The following is an 18,104-nucleotide window of genomic DNA, read 5'->3' on the forward strand; positions in this document are numbered from 1 at the left end:
AGTATGAAAAAGGGAATATCACTATAGATGCATAAACAGAGGATAATACAAATATGAACAGTGTATGCTGAGAGATTTGACAACTTAGATGAAATAGACATATTTTTTTTAATTTTTTTTTTTTTGTGGTACTGGGGTTCTGGAAGCCCTTCTGCCTCCGGGCTATACTCCCAGACCTATTTTTACATTTTTTATTTGGAAACAGGGTCTCCTAAGTCAGCGCCCGTGGCTGGCTTCGAACCTGCGCGATCCTCCTGTCTCTGCCTCCCAAGCGCGGGGATTACAAGCGTGCGCCACCACGCCCGGCTGAAATAGACATATTTTTAAAAATACATATAGGGCCAAATCTGGCACAAGACAAAGTAGAAAACTGAAATAGTTCTATATCTATTACAAAAAGTGAAATATTAATTAAAAATTTTTGCTGAAAGTTTAAGAAAATTACAGGCCCAAGTGGTTTTGAAACAGCTGCTTTTTTAAAATTGAAAAAATTTGAAAGAGACCTAACCATTATCCTGGTAACCTATTCTTTTAGTTCTCTCTCCATCTTAGCTTCCTATGGGCAAACTCATGCTGAGAACAGAGGATGAGTGGAAACTGTCCCCAAAACCCTGGCCCCTGAAGGATGCCAACAAGACCCAAAAAAACCAGAATTATAACACACTTCTGGCCCACAAGGCTATCTGAGCATCCATATGTATATCTGTTTCCCACCTTTGTTTTCCCCTATTTTATCCTAACCTTTCCGCAGGGTTCTGCACAAAGCCATTCTTTTTTCCTGGTTTGGCCAAACGAATATAATACATATATAAATGTGTATGTGTGCATTTTTAAAACTCCTGATGTGGACAAGCCAAACCAGCCTGTTGGGATCCCCAGAGCTAAGCCTCTGGTCAGGAACCCCGGCGACAGCTTTATTGGTGAATTCTGTTCAACACATGAGGAAGAAACAAAACCAACCTTATATAACTCTTTTAGAAGATAGGCTATGAAAAGGTATTTCTGAAATCCTTTTATAAGGCCAATTTTACTGATAACAAAATCATACAAAACCATAACAAGTAAAAAAAAAAAAACTATACATCCACCTTCCTTATTAACATAGATATAAAAATCAGTAACCAAATCTTAGGGAAAAATCCCCCAAAACTGCATATAAAAAGAATACTATACTATGATCTAACAATACTATACTATGATCTAGAAATAAAAGAATAGTTTAACATTCAAATATCAATCATTATAATTCAAATATTGGAAGATATTCCTTTAATGGAAAGCCTCATGATCATCTCAATAAATCCAAAAATTTGACAAAGTTCAATTATCTATTCATGATATAAACTCTGAGTGTCCTAGGAATGGAAAAAAGCTTCTCTACCTGGATAGAGAATTCACAACAGGCTACACACATAGATACTGACATATAGGATTTGGAGATGTTGGTATGAGTATATGGTATAGATTTGTGTGTACACATGCTACATGCATGCATGTACATGCACACATGTGCACAAATATACACACACCATTATTAGTTTTGTACACTAACAATGACATACTAATAGCAATGAACACATCTACTGTCTTGTTTTTAAACATAATTCTTCACTAAAAGGAAAGGGGCTCCTTGGAAAAAAGTCTAATTTAGGCGCTGAGCCAGGAGTATAGAGCTTGGAATACCCTGCTAGAGAAGGAACTACTGAAGAATGGAGGGACTATACTAAAAAGATGTAGGGCAAGCTTATAGAGTCTTGCATTGGCACTTCTGGAACAATATGTGCATCAGAACTACTGTTACTAATAATAATGTAATATAACTCACTGGATAAAAGAAAAATTTACCAACCCATGCCAATATAAATTCATAAACAAAAAAGTGGAGAAAGAAAACCTCTTTTTATAGGATGCTAAACAACAAATATAGAAGACATGACAGGGTTAGAAAAACTCATCCATAGATCCTACAACTAGTGGGTGAACATTTGACATGGAATAACATACTTATGAAGCCCTAGGATTATTAACCCACAAATTACTTGTTAATTACAAGGATAATACTAATTTACAGTGGATACCACCCTAACTATGTAATTGACACTAATATGATTGGCATGGGACAAACTGAGTCCTGACACAGTGCACTGGGAAAGAAATATCACTCCTTCTGTTTGCCCAAAATATATAACTCTTGATCAAAAGGAAAGTTAGACACCCAGAGTGAGAAACATTCCACCAAATAAGTAGCCTGTACTCTTAAAAAATATCAACAAAGAACAGGTGAGAAATGCTTGCTGATTAAATTACTGTGAACAATGCCAACAAAAAACTCTAGTGCTAGACAGTTTTATCTATGATCATTCTTCTAGAAATAGAACAGTCTCATGCAAAGTGAACCCTTTTGGAACACTAAAAAAGATGGAAAAGTAGTGTAATTCCTACCTACCAGAAAAAAAAATTTCTTTAAAATATTTACTAAAAGGAAGGAAATGCACCCAATTATTTCTGAGTAATTTAAAGGCAGACTACAATACAATTTTTGGGTTTTTTTCTATTTTTCTACCAAGAACATATGTATTCATAAAAACTGAAAAGTATCATTAAACTTATCAAAAACTAAAGTTATGAAAATGTAGCAATTTGCTTCACAGTTTTGTTACCCGGTTTCTTTTGGTAAAACTATGATACTAAAGCTATTGTACTACAAAACTGCGTAAAATAACAGGCAATACACTTAATATTGTCACAGGTCAGTTTATTGAGGAAACTACGATGTTAATTCACTTGATTACTTTTCATTGTGACAAAGACTCCAAAGGCCATAATCATGAAACTATACAAATATCAAATCCAAAGAAATGTTCAAGTAAGTTTGAAAATTGCCCTCTTTTTTCCTCCCGAGAATTGGTCATTTAGAGTCAGGAAGTCCCTTCCCACGAAGGAAGGATGAAAATGGAACATAAAAAAGCAAACATGTTTTTTTGTGTTGGTAGACTTTATTTTCAAAGTTTCAATTTTTTCCAGTCTTTTTTTTATTTTTTGCACCAAAAAAAGTATCAATACTTTTCATTCCACTCTTGTCAACTTTAGCCAAAGCCTTCTGAGCTGCAGTCTTTTTATTATTTTTCTGTTAGTGAGAATAAGAGAAAAACTGTTATGAATACAACATATGTAAATCATGCATGCAAATCAGACAATACTGTGCATGTCTCAAGTTCATTAAGGGAGGAAAGCTCTGTTACTAACATGCTTCATAAGGGAATGAATAAAGTTCTGATTTCTATTCAGAATTCAGAGGCAGAATATTTTAAGACAAAACTACTGCTTTCTAAGGAGTGGACTATTGCAGCCAATGGTTTACTTTGTAGAAATAATTCTGGAGGGTGCATTAAGTATAATAAAACAAACAATAGAAATGACACAGGCAGCAACTGTCAGAAGAAGGAATTACAGCCTTGTGTTACGGCACGATGAATAATTCACACTAATCTACCATCTGATTTTATTCATTTGCTCTATGGGAAACCAAGGACAACCTTATTATAGTCAAAAGATGACCTATATTGCAAAGCACCCTGGACCAGCAAGATAGCTGCCCCATTTTTCCTCCAACAAAGAAAAACTTTTCAAAAAGCTAACTCCAAATAACTCTGCCCTGTAAATTTCTCTTTCCTGAATTTCTTTTTTCTGTGCCCTTTAGAAAAACTAGAAGATGGTAAATAGCAGCTGATCTCACTTCAGTGCATCACGACTTGTTCAGAAGAAGCATAAATCATGGGATCAGTTAAAAAAAAATCTATCTCCCTGGGAACTATAAGACAAGTTCATTGCCCAAGTATCTTTCAAGGGGAAGCAGTATATGATTCCTATAATCTTGCTTCTCACATTCTATCACTTGTAACCTAGTAGGCTTATTTTATGACTGGATGGTGAAGAGTGCCTGTCTCTTTCAGACAAGTTTGTGGGGGCATTTAACTGCTGTTTTGGTTCTGCCCTCTTTACTCATTGGACTGTGCCCAAGTAGGTATCCTGAGAAGTGGCATTCCCACTGAAGGCAGGACAGAAAAACTTCTTTCAGAGAAATTCAAGCCATTACTATTTACACAAGAACTTTGAGAGAACCATCTATTTAGGCAAATCTTAAACTGGATTATTCTCGATATCATATACCCAAATAAATGACAACAGATAAAAGAACAAACTCTACATTAAAATACACTAAGGGGACTACATATTGTTTAAATCTAAGTGGGTGTTAACTTACATGGGATGGGCAAGTCCTTTCTAAGAAAAAAAAAAAAAAAAGAAAAATCATGCAGGAAAACAATTTCTATCCTTAACCTCAGAAAAAAAAACTAAAACTGTTAAAAGAACATAACAGATCATTTGCAAAAATGTAAATGGGAAATAAGTGACTGAAAAAAACTTTAAAGAATGTGGCCTAACTTGACAGCAACAAATTTCAAGAACAAAAATAATAATATGAGCCAGGCATGGTGGTGCATGCTTGTAATCTCAGCACTTAAGAGGCTGAAACAGAAAGATCGCAGTTCATGGACAACCTCAGCTACTTAGTGAGGCCCTTTGCAACTTAGTGAGACACGTTTCAAAATAAAGAATAAAAAATAGGGTTGGGAGTGTAGTTCAGAGGTAGAATGCCCCTGAATTCCATCCCCAGTACCATATAATAATAATAATAATAATAATAATAATAATAATGCTATCAAGAATGAAAGTGCCAATAATATTTGAGACTATAAATTTCTGTTACATTTTTGGAAAGCATTTAAGCAATGTAGATTTCAATGACAATGTTCTCTGAGCTCTTATTCTTAGTTCTAAATTGTGTCTAATGAAATAATCAGAGATACAGACTGCAAGAGTACTTCACTAAAACCAAAACCTAAAAATCCAGAAGTAAACTGTATATCCCCAAACATAAGACTGATTAAATAAATTATATTCCATATGATGAAATAAAGTAACACATGTGACTGGGTATCATGAAACAATGATCAATGTTTCAAAAATATTTAATGACATGAACGTTTTTACAATATAATGATAAATGAAAAGGGCAGAACCAAAAACTGTGTAAGTATCATAATGCTAATTTTAAAAGCTGCATGTTATTTATAATGCAAACATAAGATAAAATTTCAGTAAGAAATGTTACACAAATAGCATTTGCTGAGTAAATGATGAATGGTGAAGTTATTCATGATTTTCACTATCCTCAAACTTTCTGGGAAGTCTGGCCAGCAGGACTGACAAAAAATTACTTGTAGCGGCTTCTTCCCTTCCCATCCTTCACTCCATGAACACAGGAAAAGTCTAGGCATGCTCATGCTAAGCATGTTGTTTTGCCCTGATTATCTGCTTAACATTTTAACTGCCATGCAGTTTGGATACATTATTAAGTTATAGAAGTGCAAGTTAATAATTTTCTATGGTCAAAACTGTAATTGCAATCCAGCATGCAATTGCTCCCAGATGTATAGCACAGTAGGCCCCTACACCTGGACACACGTACCTTTTCAGTCTTCAAATCTTTAGTATTAAACTTAGTATAATCTTCTTTTGCTTCTACAGGCTCATCTGAGAACTTTTGTCTCTGCAATGTTAGAGCAATGAAGTGGTCAAAAGTCCCTGACACATTGATCCATTAAATAAAACCTGTAATTTGGACTAACACAGGTCATACAGAGTACAGACCCAACAAATGTATTTTTTTTTTTTTACAAACTTACATCTAGGGAACTAAGTCATATATCACTTCCAAGAAGCAGTCTTGGCAATGGGGTATGACTATGTAGGTACATGACTCAGCCTCTCAGCCTGTCTAGCAATAGAAACAAACACACACATGTGTGAGCCAGGTACAGTGGCATCTAAGTAGCCTCAGACTTCAAGAATAAACTAAGGACTAAACACAAGGCAGAGAAGTCAAAGACAAGAATTCCTCTGATGGAGGCCAGCTGCAACTTCCACCCTGTTCACCTCCTGGGCTAGTTTAATACCTGCTAATGAATACAGAAGCAGCATTATTCTATTAGCATCTTTGGAGAGCTTCATGTCCTTTCAATTCATTTATTTCATTTTATCCACACAAGAGTAACCTTGCACAACAAGCAGCAGCAGGAAAAAGAAGCTACAAGAATAGCTTAAGGTCAACAACAAGGAGAGGACGTGTGGTGAGTTCTCCATTTTTATATGAATGCTCTTTCCATTGGGCCCAATGCAGCTAAGTCAAAACTTCACTGAATACATTCATCCTTCATGTGAGCATTTTGCAGCAATGTACATGAGAATCCTGGGGAGAGCTGGATTGTAGCTTTAATGATCATAAAAGAAAAGAAACTGTGCTGTGCTTATCATGTAAAACAGGGCAGAGAAGATGATGGATGATGGACTACACAGTGGTCACTGCAGGATGATCACCGTGTAGCATGTCTTCCCTCATTTATTTAACTCATTCTATTTAATTTCATGTTCTTAAAAAAATTAACTGGATTTCTCAATACCACTTTTCTCCTTTCTTATCTACTTCCTTCCCTTCCTTTTTTCTTCTATTTTCTTCTCTTCCTCCCCATTTCCCCCTTTCTTTTTATATATTTTTGTATTAAATATACTATCAGTGCCATTTTTTATAAAATTTTCTCTATTATTTCTCACCCACTTTTAGGTTAGTAGAGTTGTAAAAACCATTAAGAATATATATATATATACATATACATACATATACATATACATATATCGGTACTGGGAATGGAACCCAGGGGCATTCTACCTCTGAACAACACTCCCAGCCCTATTTTTTCTTTTTCTTTTTTTTTTTGAAACAGGGTCTCACGGAGTTGCGAAGGGCCTCACTAAGTAGCTGAGGCTGTTCGCGAACCACGATCTTCTGGCCTCCGCCTCCCAAATGCTGGATTACAAGTGTGTACCACCATTCCCAGCCAAGAATACATTTTTAAAAAGTATATGTTGGTGTACAATGTAATGGTTTGGATTTGGAATGTTCCCCTGCCCCTCAAAGAAACAAGGTAGCAATGTTGGGAGCAAGACCTGGTTGTTAAGGAGAGGCCTCTGTGGATGTGACCTTGGGGATTATAAATTGGTTCCTCTTTCCCCTACTCTCTTTCTTGTGTTCAGCCTCCCATGATGTGAGGAAGAGCCCATGTGCTCTCCCTCTCCCTGCTCTTGCCGCCATGCCCCGAGATCCGAGGTCCCAGCCCTCATATAGACTAAACTCAAAATCTCCAAGGAAATCATGAGCAAATAAATCTTCTTTCCTCTAAATTGTAGGTCAGTCATTTTTGGATTATAGCAGTGAGAATTCTGACTGAGACATATGGTTTGCTCTTAAATTACCACTGTTGGTGATGGTTGTGCTAATCTCTAAAAGCAGTGTTGATAGTTGGACCTGACAGTCTGCTCATACTCACTGAGTGCTTCAATGCTGAGATAACCTAGGCCAGGGCACACTATAAACAGATAACTGCTCATGAAAATGACATTCACAAAATAGAAGAAGAAAATATATCACAAAAGATGCATAAGCCATGAGATAGAAGCACATAAAACTAGCCAATAAGATGATTCCAAAAGTTTGTAACTCATCAATAATTGAATCCATAGAATCAAAGTGGATGAAATATTGAACACAGAATTTAAAAAGTTGACTGTTAAAATGAACAATGAATTAAAAGAAAAACTAAGAAATGAGCTAAGGGAGAAAATGCTAGATACAAAAAAAGCATTTCAACATAGAAAGAATCTAAAAAAGAACCAAACCAAAATCTGTGATATGAAAACTCAGTAAGTCAAGCAAACGAACGAACAACAACAAAAAATCAACAGTCTTGATAGGTCAAACAAGAAAGAATATTAGGGCTCAAAGACAATGTGAATGAATTGGAGAATTCAGACAAAAAAACCCCCAACAACTATGAACAGGCTACACAAGAACTTTGGGACAACGTTAAAAGGCCAAATTTAAGACTCATAGGTCTTGAGTAAGAAAGATACAGACCAATAATATAGGAAACTTAAGCAGTAACAGAAACTTGGGAATGAGATGAACATGCACAGTTACTAGAGGCATTTACTACTCCAGACACACAGGACCAGAAAAGAACCTCACTGTAACATAAAATTCAAAACAAAGATTCTTAAATCTGCAAGGGAGATGTGCCACATCAGTTTTAAAAGCAAACCCCTTGTGTAACAAATTTCTTAGCAGAAACTAAAGACCATGGGGACATGGAATGATGCCCCCAAAACAAACAAAACAAAACAAATAAAAACCCTGCCAATCTAGACTACTACTATATACAGCAAAGCTATTCTTTAGAATTGAAGAAGATATAAAACCTTCCAAGATAAGTTTAAACTAAATACATGGCCACTAAGCCAGTACTGTAGAAGAAACTTAAAGAAATACTACATAAGGAAGAGAAATACTACCAAAAGAGCTTGGAAAAGAACAAGTCTTTTTATAAGAATAGAGAAGTAAATGAGGACTAGAAATGATTCAAACATTATAAGTAAAACAAAATGACAGGAAGTAATTCACACCTATCTATAAAAACACTGAATGTAGATGGCTATATGTTTCCAAAATTAAAAGACAGACTGGTAGATTGAACTAAAACCAAGACCCAGCTATATATTGTCTCTAAGAAATACATCTTACAGGCAAAGACATTAGATATTCACACACTGAAAGTAAAAAGATGGGAAATGATATCCCATGTAAATGGAATCCTAAAGCAAGCAGAAGTACCTGTTCTTGTACCATATAAAGCAGACTTCACGCTAAGATTAGTCAGAAGAGGTAAAGGAAGTAATTTCACATTGGTAAAGGCAGAAACCCAACAAAAAGATAGAATGACTTTAACCATTTGTGCCCAAACATCAGTGGACCTGATTTCATAAAACAAATATTATTCAACATAAAGGGATGACTGGCCCCAATAAAATAGCAGGGTACTTCAATATATCACTCTCATTAACAGGTCATCCAGAAGAAATTAACAAAAACACAACAGAGTTAAAACTATACTATAGGTCAAATGTACTTAACAGACATCTACCAAAAATTTCATCCAACAATAGCTAAATACACTTTATTCAGCTGTCCATGGAACTTCTAAAACTGATTATAAAGTATGTCATAAGGCAAGCCTTAGCAAACACACATTCACAAAAAAAATCTTTGCATCTTTTGAGATCATAATGGGATGAACAGAGAGCAACAGCAAGAAAAACTGTAGAAACTATACAAACATATAAAGACCAAACAATATACTTTTGAATGAGTGGACCATTGAAGAAATCAGGGGTAAAAATTCTTAGAATCAAATAAAAAAGGAAGTATTATATACCACAATATGCAGGACAGAGCTAAGACTATTCTAAGAGGTAAGTTTATGGCTATGGGCAATTACATTACAAACAAAACAGAGATCTTAAATAAATATCCTAAGGATACATCCCAAGGTCTTATAGAAAGAAGAACAAATCAGTCCCAAAACTGGTAGAAGGAAAGAAATGATTAAAAGCAGAACTTGAGAGACTAGAAGAACATTACAAAGGATCAATGAAACAGAGTTAGTTCTTTGAAAAGATAAACAAGATTGATTAAACTAAGGAGACCAAAATTAATAAAATTAGAGATGAAAATGGGGATATTACTACAGACACAAAAGCAATAAAGAGGATCATTAGAGACTATTTTGAAAACATCTATTCCAATAGTTTGGAAAATCTAAAAGAAATAGATACATTTTTAGACATAAATGACCTACCAAAACTGAGCCAACAGGATATAGAAAATCTAAACAGATCAATACCAAGCAATAAATAAAAAGCCTCCCAAGACAAGCCCAGGACCATATGGTTTCACAGTTGAATTTTACTCAATCTCTACAGAATAAAAAACAGTGATGTACCTTAAATTAGTTAATGATCTAGGATGCTTCAAAACTTATTCTACAAAGCTACTATCACCTTGATAAAAAAAAGCAAAAAAGAACACATCAAGAAAATCATAGACCAATATGCTTGATGAACATAGATGCAAAACTCTCTAATAAAATACTAGCAAAGCAAAATCAACAATACACCGAAAAGATTATACCCCATGTTGACATCAAGTTGGGTTTTATCTCAGAAATGCAAGAATGGTTCAACACATACAAACAAGTCTCATAACACATAAATAGAACCTTGACAAAAATTATAATCATCTCAATGGATTCAAAAAAGCCTTCAACAAAACCCAATGCCACTTAATGGTAAAAAGCTAAAGAAACTAGGGATGCAAGAAACTTTCCTCAAAATTATGAAGGCTATATATGACAAACCTAGAGCCAACATCATACCAAAAGAAGAAAAGCTGAAAGCATTTCCTTTAAAATCAGAAACAAGGATGTCCACTCTCACAACTTCTATTCAAAACATCACTTGAAATTTTAGCCACAGCAATTAAGCAAGAGAAAGAAAAAAAAAAAAGGGATACAGATAGACAGAAATTGGAAAGTCAAATTATCCCTATTTGCACATGATATGATGCTATATTTAGAAGATCATAAAAGGTTCCACTATAAACTTCTAGAACTAATAAATTCAGTAAAGTAGCAGGATATAAAAATCAACACACAAAAATCAGTATTTTTTCTATTGCAGCAATTATAAATCCAATAAAAAAGAAATAAAAAAAGCAAAAAATAAAATACCTCAGAATAAATCTAACCAAGAAAGTGAAAGATGCCTATAATGAAAATTATAGAACACTGAAGAAAAAAACAACAACACCTGGATATGCATATGTAGAAGAATAAAACTAGATCCTTATCTCTCCCTATATAAGTCAACTCAAAATAGACTAAAGACCTAAGCATAAGACTAGAAACTTTGCAACTATTACAAGAAATAAAAGGGAAAACACTTCATCATACAAATATGGGCAATGAGTTCCCAACTAGGACTCCTCTAGCTATTATTTATAGGAAATAATGCCAACAATCAACAAATGGGATGGCAAATTAAAGCTTCCTCACAGCAAAGGAAACAATTAGCAGTGTGAAAAGACAACCAAAAAAAAAATTAGAGAAAATCTTTGCAAGCTATTCTTCCAAAAGAAGGTTAATACAGAATATATAAAAACTATATAATTCAATACCATATGAACACATAACCCAATAATTTACTGGGCAAATCAAATAAAGAGATACTTCCCAAAACAAGTACAAAAAGACAAGAATTATATGAGAAAATATTTAACATCTTTACCCTTCAGGGAAAAATTACACTAAGATTCCATCTTACCCCCTTTGGAATAGCAGTCATCAAGAAAGCATATAGCAACAATAAATGCCGGTAGGAACATGGGGGGGAAAAAACGAACACAAAACACTGCTGGTGGGAATGTAAATGGTATAGTAAGTATGAAAACCAGTATAAATTTTCTCAAAACACTAAAAACAGAACTATATACAATCCAGCTACAATACTCCTTGGTATTTTTCCAAAAGAATTAAAGTCAACATACCATACTGATATATGCATATCCATGTTTGTCACAACGCAACTCACAAAAGCAAAGTTATGGAATCAGGGTAGGTATTCATAAAAAATAATACAGTGGTATAAGCACAATGGAGTTTTATTGTCATAAACAGTAAAATTGTCATTTGCAGTGTGATGGATGAAACCAGAGAACATCATTCTAAGTGAAATAAGCCAGACTTGGAAACACATGTATGTTTTCTTTCATATATAGAAGCTTGGGGGAATTGGAAGAAAGGAAAAAAACCAACAAAACAAAACAAAACAATAGGAATGCTATGGAAATAACATAATATTCCTAACAGACCGTTAAGGAAGATGCAGGGGATCATCTACATCAGGGGGAGGAAGGGGAGATTTCGGAGAATGAAATTGACCAATTAATGTTACATGCATGTTCCAATATGCCACTTTGAAACTCACTATTCTGTTTAATTGCTACACACCAATCCAAAACCAAAAACAAACAACCCCCCCCACCAAACTGTAGAGGTTTGAAAAAAGAGAACTACCACATATGTACTACATACCAGTTTAGAGTGAATGGATACAGGCATCTTTCTTAAGAATGTATATTTCTATTTAAGCTAGAACAGCAAAGTGTGACTAGGTGATACATGTTTTTACTAAAAAGATATCTTCAGGCAAGAGAGTAAACTTATAGCGCATAGTACTGAAGGCGTTGGGTTTCTTGTTTTTCAAAATTTAAAGAGGATGAGATCATGCGGATGTTTGTGTTCCTTCTCTGTGGCAAAATGTTTCTAAAAGAGATGTCATTATAAACACTGGGACATTACTTCATTGATAATTCAAAAAAAAAAAAACCTCATAGCTAAAATTAAAGATACTTTTTTCACCATAAGGAGTCCAAGGAGGTCTCCAAAGCAGAGGAGACCTCTACTCAGACCTTCCAGGTTCCTGACCACAGCAAAGAAAATAATCTAAAGGCATGTCAAGTACAAGTAGCAGAACAAGAGATTTATTATAAAGAAAAAGTACATACCTAAGAATGGGCATGCAGACAATCTCAGAGAGGGTGAACCATACCTCCCTGTTCCTTCTTATAGTATCTATTATTTATATATGTCACATATCTTATTATTTATACATAACATACATCATATGCTGAGTGATTATATGTATGTGGGCATCATATGTATGAGGTAGTATGGGAGGTCTAGGTAGAAACCAGCCACATTATTAGCACTTTACATCTCTTCTCACATGGGTCTTACTATTGTAATGGTTGGTCATCTTGACATGTTGGTCAAAGTGCTTGATGTGTGCACATCAAGGTATTTGTTTCTGATGTCTTGTAGCTATCTTGTGATTTCTTCACCATTGTTTTATAAGTAAATCAGCAAGCTGTGGTCATGGTTTTGTAAACAGAATGTAGATGAGGTTTGTTCAGGAGCTATTTGTTCTGTATGCTAACCATTTCAGTTATTCCTTTGTTGAGACTCAGTATTCTCTGTACCTCAGTTTACCTGTATCACTGCCTCCTCCTCAAAGACTTAGATCCCTTATTCTTAAGAAGCTGCAGAAGGAGGAAGGTCCATCTTCTGTATCTGCTTCAATCTAGAATGGGATGTAGTCCCTACTTTTCAAGGGACCTAAAATCTCTTCCTGCCTAATTTAGAAAAGACAGAAACTGGTCTCAGATGTTGAAAAAAGCCAAAAGCCATTCATCATCATCATTCTGGCTACTTGCCTAGAAACACAATTTAGGCAATTGAGATAGTATCTTCAAACCACAACAATCTACAGCATAAGAAACACTCAACATCTATGTAAGTCAAAAGGAACATCAATACTGTTTTTCACAAATACCCCACCAAGAAGAGAGCCAAACATTTGGGCAAGGGACTGAATCATCAATCATTGCCTTTACTGAAGTAGTCAGATCTTTCAGGGCTATAGGAATATTGGCTGAATTATCAGGGATATATACAAAACATTCAGTTTTAGTAATGGTACAGGCTCCTCCCTGGGCAGCTGTTAAGATGTCAAGTACCATGCAATTCTGGAGCACCTCTTTCTCATTAAGTTGACCTCAGTACTTAATAGGGTTATTCCTTGGCACTGCCATTTAAAGTTCTTTGGCTAAAACTGCTCAGGTCTTCTATGTGCTACATTACATCTTCCAGCATGATCTGTGGTACAAAAATAATCATACCAATGAAAAACAGGTCATGACCATTTGTGGCGGATATCTGAAGGCTGTCTGTGGGCTTTATCAAGCATCCCTAGACCCAGGGATATCCTAGGGTGCGTCTCCATAAGTACCCTCATGAAGCTATAGTTGTAGTTAGCTCTACACAACCACTGGGTTCCATTTGGCATCCTGGGTAAATTAATAGTAGCAAACCATTTTCCTGTAATATTATTATCATAGTTTTGTTTGGAAACTAACCATCTTTCTAATAGAATTTCACTAGTTATCATAGGAATGATTACTTTGTTCCCAAAAGAGGTCTTTTAATTTAATTGGCCCAAAACTGGTATAAGGCAGGTGGATCTATTCATCCCAAATCTGGAAATAACATTCTTTGTATCTCTTGGTTATCTGCCAACATTTTAGGAATAATTGGTTCTTGGACCAACTGGGATGTGGCAACAAACTGTATCTGGTTGGTTTCTTCTAGAGAAAAAAATTTTTTCCATGGGTCAGTTGTGGTAAGATTGTACTTACATGCCAATCTGTTATATCTGAAATAGGTTTATGCCAATATTTTAGTTTTTACATGAGATGTATTTTATTTCATTCATCCTTTTATAAAGGAGACACTCACCAATGTAATCCTGATATACTCAAAAGAGGTAGAAGCCAACAAATCCAGCAGGCATCTTTTTGATACATTCTGCATATTGTTAGGTCCATTTAAATAAGAGTCTTGTTCTCTATGGATTAGGGCAATAAAAATAATAACAATATGTTTCTTTCTTCTTCCTCTTCTTCTTCTTCTTCTTTTTTTTTTTTTTGGTGGTGCTTGGGTTCCTGGAAGCCCTTCTACCTCTGGGCTACACTCCCAGACCTATTTTTATATTTTTATTTGGAAGCAGGGTCTCTTAAGCCAGTGAGACTGGCTTTGAACCTGCGCGATCCTCCTGTCTCCGCCTCCCAAGCACTGGGATTACAAGTGTGCGCCACCATGCCTGGCACAAGTTTGGTTTCTTGTTTTTCTTGAATAGATTTTCCAGTGGTTCACAAAAGAGCCTTCTCTTTTCACTCCGGTGTGAGACTTGACTTCTGTGAAATCTCAAGAACAGTTTTAATTCTTGGTAAAAGGGTCCATGATGTTTGACCCTGGAGTTTGGCAGCTACCACGGTGCTTAGAAAGACACTGGTCAGTAGTTGAGTACACCTTTCAAGTTTTGTGGAATGATAGCAATGGAATCAAGAGCTAAAGACACTTCAATTTCCATATCTTAGAAGGGACTACTGTACCTATGCTAAACTGATTATTTTAGGATCAATGACAAGGCCTGAGGCCAGAAAGGTCCTCCTGCAGAGCATTTTATTTATTTATTTATTTTTATTTTACAATTAAAGAAGATCAGTTTATTCTATGCCATGTGTGATAACAGCTTTTGGTTTGAATACACTTCCAACTAAAAAGTAATGATGTGTGTGTGCATGTCTGTTTATATTAAAGCATATCATCTATGATCTATTGCAAGAGGTTTTTTTAGTTTAATGATTAATTCCCATGACAATGAGTAAACATTATCATCATGATTTAATGCTTACATATTTATCACTGTTTTTATCTTTTATGAAATCAGTTTAATTATAGTTTATTTTTTCAAATAAAGTACTTTTAAAGATATTTTTATTGGTGCATTGTAGTCAAACATCACAATGTAATACAAGACTTGTTAGGATATCCAAGTACACATCATCCAATCAACCTTTATCTAATCCCCATCGCACTCCCTCCCCCACCCTCAATCCCATGCTTGATTTAGTGTGTAACATTGATATATTTATTTACGCACATCATGTGCTTTAAAGAGATTCCATCTTCCCCCATTCCATCCCCTCTGATTGGTCACCTTAATTGCTCCTCCATAGAGCCCTTTCTTCCATTAGATTCCCTCCTATTACCCATTTCTTCCTAGTTTTGCATATTAGGGAGAGCATCAGATTTTCTCATTTTCTGTGATATTTCTTTGTGTATGCCTCTTTGCAAGTTCCAACCCCACTCTTAAAGGCCCCAGCACCAGCCTGGCCACCCGATAGACTCTGCTCCCGGCCTCGCTGGCTCCAGTACCGGCCTTGTCTTGTGGCAGGCTCTGATCCCAACCTTGGGGACCCCAGCACTGGCCTTGTCTTTAAGCTAGCTCCTATCTCACCCTCACTGGCTCCACACCTGTGTACCAAATGGCAGGCAATGATCCTGGACTTGCTGACCACAGTACTGGCCTCACCACATGGCAGGCTCCGATCTCGGCCCCTGAGGCCCTGGCACTGGCCTTGCCTCATGGCAGACTCTGATCCCAACCTCTCTGGCCCTGGCATCAACCTCACCCCTCGGTAGGCTCCAATCTCTGCCTCTGAGGCCCCAGCAAAGGTCCTGCCTCACAGCAAGCTCTGATCCTGGTCTCGCTGGCCCCGACTCCAGCCTCACCCCTTGGCAGGCTCTGATCCCGGACTCGGAGGCTGCAGCACCGGCCTTGACTCATGGCAGGCCCCGATCCTGGTCTCGTTGGCCCCGACACCAGCCTCACCACTCGGCAGGCTTCAATCCCGGCCTTGGAGGCCCCAGCACTGGCCTCACCCCTTGGCAGGCTCCGATCCCGGCCTTGCTGGCCCCAGCACTGGCCTTGCCTCACAGCAGGCTCCGGTCCTGGCCTTGCTGACCCCAGCGCCAGCCTTGACCCTTGGCAAGCTCTGATCCCGGCCTCGGAGGCCCCAGCACCGGCCTTGCCTCACGGCAGGTCCGATTCCAGCTTTGCTGGCCCCAGCATCGGTCTTGCCTCATGTCAGGCCCCGATCCTGGCCTTGCTGCCCCCGGCACCAGCTTCACCCCTCGGCAGGCTCCGATCCTGGCCTCGGAAGCTCCAGCACTGGCCTTGCCTCACGGCAGACCTCGATCCCAGCCTTGCTGACCTCAGCACCGGCCTCACCCCTCGGCAGGTTCTGATCTCGGCCTCGGAGGCCCCAGCACCAGTCTTGCCTCATGGCAGGCCATGATCCTGGGTTCACTGGGCACGACAGCAGCCTCACCCCTCAGCAAGCTCCGATCCTAGCCTCTGAGGCCCCAACACAGGCCTTGCCTCATGGCAGGCTCCGATCCCGGCCTCACTGGCCCCGGCACTGGCCTAGCCACACGGCAGGCTCTGATCCTGGCCTCTGAGGCCCCACCTCTGGCCTTGCTGTATTTCTGTGCATTGGCCTCTGTTCTCTGTTACTATGAGCAGGTCTTCTACAGATGTTCCCCCCACCCCTTTTTTTGGTGGTACTGGGATTCCTGGAAACCCTTCCACCTCTGGGCTTTACTCCCAGGGGCCCACTTTTTTTTTTAATATATATATTCTTATTTGGAAACAGGGTCTCTCAAGCCAGCAAGGCTGGCCTCGAGCCTGCATGATCCTCCTGTCTCCGCCTCCCAAGCGCAGGGATTACAAGCGTTCTTTGATTTTTTTTTTTTTTTTAATATGAGGGAGCAGTGCATGTCTCTTGAGAAAGCTGGGACCCCAGATACCCAGTGACAATAAAATTTTGTCCTCCCTCCAAAGGCAGAGGTCCACAGCTTCACTCGGAGAGCAGGCTCCTGCAGAGCATTTTATAAGGGCTCAGTTGGAGAGATGTTTAGGGGCAATTCTTGTTCTTAACAGGGTAATAGGCAACAGTCATAGCCCGGGTTCTCAGGCTTCTTGACTCGATTTTGCCAACGTGCTTTGGATATGCAACCTGGCCCTTTCTATTTTTTATGATGATTAAAGGTGCCAGTAGGAGTGAGAATGGTAAGTTATGCCCAATGACTGAGATTTCTTACATCAAATTGGAGAAAAGGAAAGTCTGTTACTGCTCCAGAGTAGCTTGGAGAGTCCAAACCACAGAAAATTTTCCTTTAATGGAGCTTTAGTGATCTCTTGGGCCTTTTTGGTTCAGGTGAGATACGCTTCTGTTTACTAAGAAAGGGTATGAGCAAAAACTAGAAGCTATTTGTATCCTTGACATAGGGACATCTGGGTCAAGTGTAGTATCCAGGAAATATACTCTGTTACAGAGTAGCTAGGTCCATGTTCCCCACTGGGTTGTTATGAAGACACAGGGAACAAGTTCTTATGACCTCTCAAATAGGAGATTCAAGATCTTTTCCCTCAATGAAAAACTAGAGTAGTCAGTGCCTCTCTCCTTAATGTCATGAGTCATGGATCCCTTTAAAATTTCCCTCTGGTCAGTCTGGGGTAGTAAAACTTTATGATGTCCTCTTTAATCTATTAGCCATAATTATCAGCTAGTGTAAACCCCTGCTATCTTGCCCATCCTTCTTCAGGCTTTGAATAAGAGGGGCTATGCC

General features: G+C 37.6%; 1 protein-coding gene across 1 annotated transcript in view; it reads right to left on the reverse strand.

The window, feature by feature from the left end:
* Window positions 1–3,010: 3,010 nt before the first annotated feature.
* RNASEH2B (ribonuclease H2 subunit B) overlaps window positions 3,011–18,104 on the reverse strand; it is a gene marked incomplete at both ends in the record, with an annotated part of 81,562 nt that continues 66,468 nt past the window's right edge. The window contains 2 exons of the mRNA XM_080689455.1: window positions 3,011–3,127; window positions 5,534–5,614. Coding sequence (XP_080545581.1) covers window positions 3,011–3,127; window positions 5,534–5,614 — 198 coding nt within the window. The remainder of the gene's footprint in view (window positions 3,128–5,533; window positions 5,615–18,104) is intronic.

The sequence above is a fragment of the Muscardinus avellanarius genome (genome assembly GCF_963383645.1).
Source record: "Muscardinus avellanarius genome assembly, chromosome: 2".
NCBI lineage: Eukaryota > Metazoa > Chordata > Mammalia > Rodentia > Gliridae > Muscardinus > Muscardinus avellanarius.